The following is an 11,819-nucleotide window of genomic DNA, read 5'->3' on the forward strand; positions in this document are numbered from 1 at the left end:
CAGATGACCATTCTAGATTGGTTAGCCTTTGATTTCCATTTAAACAAGTTATCATTTATAAAGGTCTTTGTAGGCCAAGAGGTACAAAAAAGGGACTTTTATGGGAAGAAAAGGCAAGGGTGAGTAAAGGCAAACCTGAGAAATGAAGAATCATAGGTACCCTCTATGGTTGGCAACTGGGTCACTCTCTGGAAATAAATGTGCATTGTCTTCTTAGACATATACAGCATTTTAATAAATGGATGAGGTTAACCAGAGACTCAGCTTCTAAGACAGCAATGCCTTTGCCTCAGCAAAGAGCTCACAAACCCCCAAAAGCTCTCTTGTGAAACACAGTATAAGTAACAGCAAAGACTCCACTTGAGGATATCGAAAATACATTTGTTTTTAATTTTGATTACATTCACAAGTGACAATATTAAGAGTTCTTTAAGCATATGGTTCCATTGAGTCACAACATTACCATGTGTCCCCTGAAGAGCAAGAGGCAGTGTTTCATATCCCCTTGAGGTTTAGCAGAGTCATCAACATCAACAGGATGGTTTATGGGGACCAGATTTGCTACCAGATAAGCCAGAACCATGCTGTCATGTTTATTGGATACAGAGTCACATACAACACGATGCACAATAGGCAACTTATTCTGCACTTAGCTTTAGCTCCTGTCAAAGGGAGAAGGGTTTTTCAATACCAAGAAGGATGCAAATATATGTGTCTTTCATCAGCCTTTCTTATACATAACTTTAACTATACATGAACAGAATTAGAGTTTATCTTTATTGTGTAACAACCTAGGAGGAAAAAAAAAAGAACAAAGTTTAGGTATTAATTGTCAAGCTCTTGACATTATTCCGTTTAGTTTTCTGTTAATATTAGGAGATAGGTTCTGTTGATGTCCCTAGTTTATAAAGTGGAAAAATTGAGACTCAGTGAGAGTTAAGTGACCATCCAATGGTTATATACCCAGTAGTGAACCAATTCAGTCCTTAAACGTATGGCTTCTCTTACATTGTAGTGTATACTACTAGGATAATGTCATTGGCTTTCAAAGACATATGGTAGAATGGCCACAATTACAGTGATGAATATACTGGTTCTGTATCTCTTGGCCCTAGAGCACAGCATCACAGAAGAGAGCAGAAAGGCAGGGTAGGCAAGCAGGGAGAAGGAAAGGTTAGGGGGAAGGTTAAAAAAAACTGTAAGATGGGATCTGATTCATAGGCCCAGTGACCTTCAGAGGCTTCTATCCCTTAGATATGTGGGCATCCATTTTCCTACCAGGTGTACAAGGAAGTCACCTTCATTCTGGGGCTATTATCTGTTCAGGCCTGAAGGTCCCTGCGGCGGCGGCCGAAGGCTTCAGAGCCCACATTGGTGGGCACAAAGTTGTCCTTCACCACACCTCCTGATCTGCTCAGCAGACCTGCCAGCCGATGGGTCACACAGGTGGCAGTGTTGCAGGATCTCTTCTGAGCAGTGACACTGATATTCAGGATGGGGCAGTGGGAGGGGGATGGGGAGAGAGAGAGAGAGAGAGAGAGAGAGAGAGAGAGAGAGAGACTGACTGTCATTGAGGCTGGGGAGGTGTTTGCCTCATGGGACTATGATGGGAATATTGCTGCTCTCAGAAGCACCAATTAGCTTTAAGTGTTTCTCCCAAACATGGTTATCAGAACAGACAATCACAAGGCCATTAGGGGAAATGCTGTGATCACTTCCCTTAGACATTCCCAGAGGTATTCAAAAACCCAAATGGGGTTTGGGTTTACTGGCCATGGAACACAGGGCTCTAACTGCCAACCATGCCCATATAAATACAAATAAGCAAGGCTTTATAAGTCTAGAGTAAACTTTGATGCCACCTCCGAGCCCATTCACAAGGACTCTTGTCCCAGTCAGACACAAGTGGCCCTCCTTAGTAAAGTGAAAGCACCCCAGTCTTACCTGAAGGAAGACGGAGTTTGGAGCATCCAGTCCCAGCAGTGTTTACCTGTTCCTTGTCGCCGCTCTTCTTACTGCTTGAGCTGAGTCATGGCCATCACTCACCAAACTACGACTGCTTAACCTTAGGGCTAAAAACTACTTCTAACCACAGGTCCTGAACTCCATGAAGTCTGAGATGTGGGCTAGATCAATGACCACCATGGTTCAAATCTTTTTAGAAAAATAGTTTTATTTCTCAAACAACCAACACTTCCGGAAGCAAGACTAGAAGCTCTACTAGGAAGCCAGATGACAGCCCTTGCTCTCTGCCATCTTCCTGGGTGATTCTCTTTTAGCCTGTGGGACTTTCTCCTCACCCACTGGGGATTTCAGATACCATCCTTTGCCTCAGGAAAGCAACCAGTAATAGCCCGGAGAGCAACCAGAGAGGAACTACACGCATCAAGTTATAGGAAGAAAGCGAGAAGGAAACTAGAAAGGAGAGGGGGAGCTTAGTTGCCAAAATGGGATTGGTGGTTTGCCTCCAAGTCCTTGGCCATATCCCTTTTCTTGCCAGGTGCTTCAACCCCAATTGAAGTTTGGGGGAAGGTGTGAAACTTGTTGAGGTCTTGTGTGTACGTGCCCAGCATGCAGGTACTCAGATTCCCACACCGCTTAGATCTGGGGCTGTCCAAGCTGCAGGGAAAAGACATGCAAGGCAGTGCCATGCACCAGGGCTGACCCTGTGGGCAGTCCGCAGGTTAAACCAGTCACAGGATTAGAAGCTGGGACGGGGCTGGTAGGAGGTTGGTTCACACATACACTATCGGGAAGGCTTGGGGTGTGGTAGGCCAGGAGAATGTGGGGAAGGGCAGAGGAGAAGGGTGAGTTTTCTGACATTCCATGTGCTCTTTAATCTTTCATGCTTGGTGGGGTGTTTCTCGGGATGGTTGTAGGGTAACACATGCTTTTCCTTGGGTAATGCAGGAGCCAGACCAGGGTTGGTCTGTTTCTAAGCTGGGGGCACACAGGCAGGCAAGGATAGGGAAGGGTGCTCTCCTTGGCCCTGTGACCACAATGACATCTCTGCAGACTTTAGGCTTTACCATTCTTAGCTCATACTATTGCAGGAACTCTCCCCAATGTTAGCAGACTGATTTCTACAGTTATTCCAAGCCTTCTCTTAAGTGCTTTCAGAAATAAATTTTTTAAGTGTGATTTAACTACAGTCTCACCAGATGACTTCTGTCTTCTTTCAGCCTGAGAATAGCTGAGCCCCATGTCCTGCTAAACAGCAGCCAGGCAGACAGTGCGTTCTCTCCTACCTTCTGGATTCTGCCTTCCTGTGGATGGGCTAGGCAGGGTAAGGGGCCTTACCTAGAGCCCTCAGCCTCCTGCTCCTCCTCCTGCTCCAGTTCCCTGGCTTTCATCTGCATATAGTCCTGCACCAGTGCAGCCAGCAGGCGAACTTCTTCTTCACTGAGAGTGGCCATGCCTGGGCTGCTTTCCAAGATTGACCTGTGGAGAGCAAGCAAGTCAAGCACCATCTCTGATTCCCTACCTGCCGCTTACCCTAGAGGCTTGAGTCAGCGTCCGCATCAGTTTAGGAATTTTGCAAGTTAAATGATAAGTGCAGGCAAATTGAATGACAAAACAATTAGTGTTGAATCTAAATTGGGGGTTCATTTTAATAAATACAGTTTGTAAAGTAGATGAGAAATAGATGAACAGATTATAAATTAGTCAGTAATATCTATTGGCAAGTTAGCAGATTAGAGTAAAATTCATGTCTCATAAGGAATGAATTGAACAAAAAGGTTTAACTCTTGATACTAAATATGGGAGGAAAGTGGTGAAAGCATTTTGTTAGTTAAAGGGCTACTTGACATTTAAGCTTATAGTGAACTTACATGTGTGTCTATGTACATGTATATATTTTTCCACCAGAGAGTTGGTTTTTAAACATTCAGTACTCTGTAGTTAGCACTTAGGAAGTTGGCTAGTCCCAGGACAGTAGGACTCCTGTCTTTACACTTACCTCAAAGGCACTGCCTGGAGGCTGCATGCCTGGTACAGGAGCAAGATGCTGACAACCAGGAAAGGGGAGAACTTCAGGAAGCCCATGATGCCTTCCTGCAAGAGAAGAATGTCTATTTATTCATTTGTTTATTTATATCAGTTCAAGGTTCTAAAAGCCCATGGACTTGGCTTTCTGTGTGCTTATGCCTGTGACTCCCCCGACATTTTGGCTTCATACTGATAACTACATTTCTCATCATCTTTGTTCCCTCATTGACAGAGAAGGCTGTAAGGTCCAGTGTGCATGTAGCCTATACGGTTTGGAAAGTATCTTATCCCTAAAGATGGAGGGGGAGGGAGGTGCGGGGGGTGGTAAAGGAGGGTGGTAGTGGAGAGATCAGTCTCAAGGATTCTATGAATCCCAGGTGTCTCCTGTCTCTACATCTGTCTCCACAGGGAAGTGTAGAGCTGTCTTCTCTTTGTGAGGTTTTTACAGACACCTAAGAATGTGAGAAAGAAAGTCTATGGAGAGGGAATCTTTCTGCCTTGAAATCTGAGAAACTGACGGCTGCACTGCTCAGCTGCTCCACCCTCTGGCAACTCAGTTGCCTACAAGAACCAATCTAAAGTTCAGGTGGAAACACTTCTCTGTTAATCCCAGGGTCCCAACTCGGAGCTTGCAGTTGAGGCAACTGACTCTTGTTCGCTACATATTGGCCCTTAGCTCGGACTCTGGACCGGTTTCTCAGGAAACGAGAATACTGAAAGCACCATCTATGAAGAGCTACGCCCGACTGCGCGCGTGATGCCTAGGAGCTCAGCGTCCCAAGATTGGCGGATCAGGTGTACACAGAGAGAAAGGTGAGACTGGAGCCTGCGCTCCAGCGAAACTGAAGGAAGGCTCTGCGGACCAGTTCTGTAGGGACTTATCTGGATCGGGATCTAACACGAACCACCGCTAGGATTAACGACTAACGGAGACTGGGATTGTCAGGAAAGACGAACCAAGGACTAACAGCGGGAGCGGGAGAGAAGAGAGGGAGAGGAAGAGAAAAGTAGAACTACACATCTGAGCAGGAATTTTAGGGCTCACCTGGTGAGCGGTGCCTTGGAGCTGAGACTGCGGGGATCCTGATGGAGCCAGGCGGTGCTTGCGAAGCGGTGACTCTTGATCTTGGCAGTGGCTCCTGTGCCTCCCAGCGCCTGCAGCTGCTCTTATTCCCGCCGTGGTGAGTTGGGAGGGGTCCCGGGGCTCCAGGCAGCCAATAGGTGGAAGGGCCCCATGCCCCAGACAGATTGCGTCACCTCTGTGCTTCCAGAACTCAGAGCATCTAGCAAGATGACACCATTTGAATTTAAATTGAGGTCATTGGTGGAAGTGGGGGAGATGGTAGGGATCAGTGAGAGCCACCCTTAAAATTAGCGGGAATTTGGAGGGCCTTTTGACATCAAGATAAATTTCATCTCTTCTTTCCTTCTTGACTTTGAATATTCCTGACTCCAATCTCAGAATCTTGGAGAGTAGAGTCCAGTATCTCAAGCACTCCTTGCTCCATATCTGATTCTAATCGTACCCCCATCCCCAAGTTCGTGCCTAATCTAGAAGAGTTTAGTGCACCTGAGAGATGAATTCTTGATCTGCAAGGCTAGTTCTGGCAGCGTGGCACACAGGTTTAGGCAGAGAGTCAGAGGTGTTGGTACTGCACACAGGACTCAGTTAGACCTGAGGCTTGTGGCAGCTGCCTCATTTTGGGTTATGTGACCACAGGTAAAATTAAAAACGAAAAAAAAATCCTCAAAAATCTGACACCCCCTCCAAAAGACCCCCAAAACCTGCATGAAACCTCAACATATTAAACTTTTCAGTGGGTATCATAGTCCCCCTTTGAAGGGCCTGCTAGTAGAAAGAAACCTTGGTGTTTTCTGGGCTATAAAATCTCTTGTTCTCCAGTGTGAATCATCTGTATTCAGCTTGGCATTCCTAACGTGCTGGATAACACACTCACATGTGTGAGAAGGGTTTCTATTTAGCTGGGTCCTGCTTGGGGTAGGGGTTGCTAAGGGGTAGTGGGGAAAGTACAAAGAAGAACCAGACGCCTCCAAAGTCTCCATTGTAGATCTTTTCCTCTTCCTGCCTGGCTATCTATCACTTCTATTTAGGCTGCCTGCCTGCCTAAGGATTTGCACAGCTGTCCTTTTGCTTCCCGCTGCTGTTTGCCAAGATGTTCCAGTTGTATTTGATCCGGGGGTGGAGTGGAAGGCCCTCTCACCGCCCCCACCCTTAGATCCCTGAGCTGAAGAGCTAAAGAGCAGGCAGGCTTGAAAGTGCTGCGGAGATGCTGCCCATACTAAACCTCACACTTGCTCCCAGTCACACTTCTCCTGGCACAGAGACTCTCCTCTCTTTCCAAAAAGGTATCCTCTCCAGAAAGCACAGCCACTCAACAGTCTCTGTGGCCTACAAAAGCATCCTTAGTGGTTCTCAGATTGTCCGAAGCCTGCCTCACATCCCTCCTGCAGTCCATGCCACATTCCCGCAGGATGTTTGCTCTTGGATCTCCATCTCACACCAGATTAGTTTGACTTGGTCCCTCTCACAACCACTCCCCTGATTTGGACACTCATTTTGTCTGAGCAGTGAGCTCCAGGAGCACCGGCAAGGGTGGAGGTCCTAGCTGCGGCATTTGCTGTCTGGGGACAAAGAAGCCTCATGTTTCTGTAGTTGGTGAGGTCTGAGTGTGCGGTGCTACATGCAGCAGCCAGTCCAGACCTAGCCAGTGTGCTGAACACATTGGAGAATCTGGGGACCATGAGGAGGGGGGGATCCAAGCAAGCTTCATATTTCCCTAAACAGAGCAGAAATTAGCTTCCAAGCAGACTTGAATGGCATGAGCCATGGAACTCGAGGTGTCGGTCCTACCAACATCCCAGATATGTGTCCCTCAAAGCAGAGTGATGGAACACTTAACTTCTAGGATGCCATCAATGACTTTCCAGCTTAACTTCTGGGGCATCTCAGAAGTTTTAAGCTATAAAAATGTGAGGAAAGGAGTGCCAGGAATCCCTCTCCACAGGGTCTGCTCTTAGAGCAGCAACAAGACCCATCCAGGGCTGGGAGAATGGGCTTGGCCAGGCAGTGACAGACTGGAAACCAGAGCTGGAAGAATTCTATTGCCACTGGGTTTAGGATTCCCAGGCACGAGGATCCCTGGAGGCAGACATCCAGAAGTGGCCTTCCTGAGCTTCCAGCAGTTTAGTTCTGAGACCTGGACTAAATTTTCGTGAGCAATTATGAGACAAGTTGGAGACAAGTTGGCGAGGGCTGAGATGACAGTGGCGAGCCACTGGGTCATTGCCACTTGGGACTGATGCACAAAATCTGCTCTTTGTGTGTGCTCAGGTGCCAAGTGCACCTGGGGAATTCGTTTCTTCTTTCAACTCCAAAGATGTCTAATATATGGGATCCAGAAATCATTTTTTAAACAAATGGATTCCTATAAGCATTTCCTAAGGGAAAAACTCCTGGCTTTAACCCGTGCGTGCAGTGTTGAGCACTGGTTTTCTGGCAGTGTCACTGGGTGGGTTTGAGCTCTGCTCCTAGGCTGTGGAGTGTTCCTTTCAGACCTCTGAGCCAACCCTGATTCCACACCATGAAACCTGTAGCTGTAAGCCATCACATCCAGAGGGCGCTGCTGTCATCTGCAGCAGTTGAATAATTGAAAGGCTTGGAAGAGTGGGTCTCTAGGAAGAGAAATGCAGGTTTCTCTTTGATTTTGTAGGAAGTGCCTAGAAAGCACGGCTCACGGGTTGGGGAGGGTATAGTTCCTTTCTTTGACAACTAGGACCTTACCCTGCACCCCAGTAGGCTATCAGCCAGTGTCAAACAAATGCAAATCAACTTTCAAATTCAGTGCTCAGTGCCTCCAAATAGCTCTCAAACTGCAGGGCTCAGTTAAACCACCTCCTGCCACCCTTCCAAATTTAGGAGCATAAAGTCTTCTGCCTCAGTTTTCCCATTTCCTTGATAATGTTTCCAGAACCAAGACAAGGAAGTAAGAGTCTTCCTGGTTCGAAATTAAAAACTGTCCTGCTTCCAGCAACCTGCGTTTACAGAGAGTCGGGGTGGTTAGACCTCTGCCTGGGCAGATCTTTGAGATTTTTTTCCCATTGCTTTCTGGAAAGCTGCAAGGGAAAGGGCTGATCTCAAAATAACAGCTTGACCAGGTAGCTCTTTTATAGTCAGTCGTTTCAAAACTTTAAAATGTAGAAATCACCTAATTTTGAAACACTCTGGCTTGGAAAAGCACTGCTTTACAACATTCCAGTAAATACAAACCGTAATATTTATTCTCGTTCATTTAATTCAGATTCCTGCATGTTCTGATTTTCAAATAAAATTATAAACCACATCTTATAGAAAAATCTTATAACAATTTGCATATGATCAAAAGGTTTACATGCACTATAGTAAAAGCTTAACTGAGCCATTCTGCAATGAGTAAACCAGATGCTAAGTAGAGAGAATACAAAGACTGAGAGCTCAGAGCCCACATTAAAGTTTTTGCTCCTCTGCAGTCTGAATGCGGTACAGACTCAGCAACAAAATTACAGCCATCCCAGTGTAGCAGCCATCACAGCAGAATCACATCAAACAAACTGGGGGGATTTCTGCAGAAGTTTGGTCGTACTGGTTTAAAAGCAGAAACCAAAGCTTTGGTCACTGAACTCACTAAAAGCAGAACTGATTTTCAATGTTTCCTAAGGCAGAAGCAGAAGCAAGATGGAATGCCTGGCAAAGCAACAGAAATAGCCATGAAGCAGCCAGTGTCTACAAATGGATGAATGGATATGAAAAGTATAGTTCTACCATATACATTATGTAGCATACACATGCATTTTATATATACCACACATACAGATAGCACATACATTATATAGACCACTTGGTTTTCTAGTCTCTCCCAGATATAGCAATACTGCATTGTCCAGAGGAAGAAAGAATAAGAGAAATAAAGCAAACGCTAAAAGATGAGTTTACATCACCTCACTTACGGTGTACTCTATAAAAACGTTGAACTCAAGTAACAGAGCAGAGAATTGGATACTGGGAGGAGGGGTGAAAGTAAAGGGTTCAAAGAACTTTGAGGTGTGAAGTGGGTAAGTTCTGAAGACCCAGCCATGCAGAATAGTGACCACAGATAATAACAATAAATATTCTTGACATTTGCTAAGAGATTAGACCTTGGATGTTCTCAACATAAACACACACACAGACGTATACACACATGGGTACACACACATGTGCAGAAATAGTTGTGAGGGGTAGGCTTGTTAATTAGCCCAGTTGGTAATCATTTTATAATGTGGACGTATATAAAAGCCTCATTTTGTATATCTTTTAAAATAAAACACTTATGGAAACATAAAAAACTTTTGGAGGAAAAAAGAGAAGTGAACCATGTTCTTGTGTGGAGGTCTTCAGAGCAGATGGATTTGTGTAAATATTAGAGAGGATGCCATTGTTTTGTTAACAAACTAAATATAGGTTAGCTAAAGCATGTTGCATGTGTGGTAAGCATGAATGTAATATAAAATACATTGAAGTAGAAAAGAAGACAAACTGTTACAAATATTCAAACTCAAGCCAGTGGGATGGGCCATGGGCAAGAGTGATCACTGTGCTATCCTAATGACTTAATTTTAGTTCCTAGAACTGTGGCAAAGGGAAGAATTATTTTTGAAAATTTTCTTAGCTTCTATGTGTGCAGTAGAACATGTGCACACCTACACTCACTAATAACAGATAAAATAAAAATATTAAAACCACATTCAATTCCATCTGTGTGCCACCAAGTATACTCAGCAGCTTTTAAAAGATGACTGCTATTGTCTGTAGGCAAAGGAATAGCCAGAGTGTTCGGATTGAATTAATTACATTCCCTAGGCTTCTTCTGAGCACTTCAAATGCTAGAGCATAGCTTATTAGTTTGCCACATCAGTCAGGAGGTCTGGGCCATTGGATCTAGGGACAGACTCGGAAGGAGATGCAGTTATGTCTCCCTTCCTCAGGGCTAATGTGATTTGTGGTGAGAGGCTCAATGACCAGGCATAAATCATTTATAGTTCCTGGACCAACATTTAGGAGATTGACAGTTTTACAGCAAGAAAGTAAATATTGATGCTACCACTTACGATAAATAAGTTGCTGAAGAATAAAACCCAAGTTAGATCCATAACAATAATCATAGAATAAATTTAAAGACTTCAAAGCTCACTTAACTTTCCATGTTTAGCATGGCATGTTACTTCACCTTGTGAATTCTGGATGCTTTCGTAGAGTGTCTGGTTTGGCCAGTGGAGGTCATGTGTTTGTTGGGGGCAGTTAGTAGAAAGTGCTAGAAGTTGGGAGACAGGGTTCTTAATTCCTATTCCCACTTAAAAGGAGATGATGGAGCTAGTCTGGGTTCCACATTTGATTTATGACCGTGTTGGATTGAAAGTCTCAAATTCCCATCTGATTCTGATATTGTATAAATGAGCTGAGAACTTCATGCAATCTTCCTAGTACTTTCTTGGGTTTCTTCTGCTTGCCCCTTCTCAATGAAATTGTCTTGTGAAGGGAGCTGGAGACATGGCTTAGTAGTTAAGAGCACTGGCTGCTCTTCCGGAGAACCTGAGATTAATCCCAAGCACTTATAATGGAGGCTCACAACTAGTGTGTAACTTCAGTCCCATGGGGATCCAAACCCTCTCTGGCTTCCATGGGTACGACAGACACACGTGTAGATAAAACACTCATATCCATAAAAAATCAAAGTAAGAATAAGAAATTGTCATGTGAAGGACAGCTGAAGGAGGCAACACAAAAGAAGGAAATGGCCTCCAGGGGATAACGGAATTAGGAAAGATGCTGTCTCTGCTCATGTGAAGGATAAGTGATTTTTTTTTATATGTTCGAATACTTTTTTCCCCAATTTTTTATTAGATATTTTCTTCATTTACATTTCAAATGCTATCCCGAAAGTCTCCTATACCCTCCCTCCCCCTGCTCCCCTACCCACCCGCTCCCACTTCTTGGCCCTGGTGTTCCCTTGTACCGGGGCAGATATAAGTGATTTTTAGAAGAGATGAGAGGAAAAGAAAAGTATCTTGGTCCTTGTTTTCTTGGCACTAAAAGACATAATAGTGTTTCATGATAGGGGTACAGAAAGCATGCCAGCTGGACTGGCAGCACGATTATCTGACTCATGAAAAACTATGGCTGACTCTCCGTCCTGTCTGGTGCCCTGTCCTTCTGTAAGCTGTCGGATGTCATGCTTTACAGAATGGCTTCCTGCTGTGTTCACCAAGAACCCAATGCACACTTGTGGATCCTGAGAATGGGCTCTTAAAAGGATTCCTTAGATGACTCCTCAGTAGGGAGGAATGCAGAGTTTAACTTTCAGTCAGTCTTTCAACAAATACATAATGAATAATTTGGTTAGGAGATAAATCAATTGATGTGCATAAGGAAATAAATTAGAGAATAGATATAATACCTGAAATGCATTTTGGAAGGACTGTAAAATGTAATTATGTGGTATGCATGATTAGAAATGCTCTGTATGATTTATTAGTAGAAACAATGAAATAAATAAATACTTTTAATCAAATATATGAGGGGTCAGATGAGTTGAGAGTATGTTTTGTTACCAAAGGAACAAAGAGAAAACTACAAGCAGATAACTAGAATGTAATGACAGCGAATCCTACCACATCCCTCCAGTGAGGCTCTTTTGTGTTGATTCACTATGGGAAGAAAAGCCAGGTGCAGTTGAAGCAAACAAACAGACCTTGGTCTTAAGGATGGAGGGCAGAACTCTTGTTTTATAAAATCA

At 44.3% G+C, this 11,819-nt stretch overlaps 1 protein-coding gene across 1 annotated transcript; it reads right to left on the reverse strand.

The window, feature by feature from the left end:
* Positions 1 to 435: 435 nt before the first annotated feature.
* Positions 436 to 5,104, reverse strand: LOC110299328 (calcitonin gene-related peptide 1). The gene is made up of 5 exons (XM_021169004.2): positions 5,036 to 5,104; positions 3,962 to 4,056; positions 3,301 to 3,441; positions 1,299 to 1,482; positions 436 to 791 (listed from the first exon to the last, which is right to left on the reverse strand). Exons 2-4 carry the CDS (start codon positions 4,045 to 4,047, stop codon positions 1,323 to 1,325), a joined length of 387 nt encoding a protein of 128 aa, XP_021024663.1. The 5' UTR covers positions 4,048 to 4,056; positions 5,036 to 5,104; the 3' UTR covers positions 436 to 791; positions 1,299 to 1,322.
* Between the last annotated feature and the right edge of the window lie 6,715 nt (positions 5,105 to 11,819).

The sequence above is a fragment of the Mus caroli genome, chromosome 7 (assembly GCF_900094665.2).
Source record: "Mus caroli chromosome 7, CAROLI_EIJ_v1.1, whole genome shotgun sequence".
Classification (NCBI taxonomy): domain Eukaryota; kingdom Metazoa; phylum Chordata; class Mammalia; order Rodentia; family Muridae; genus Mus; species Mus caroli.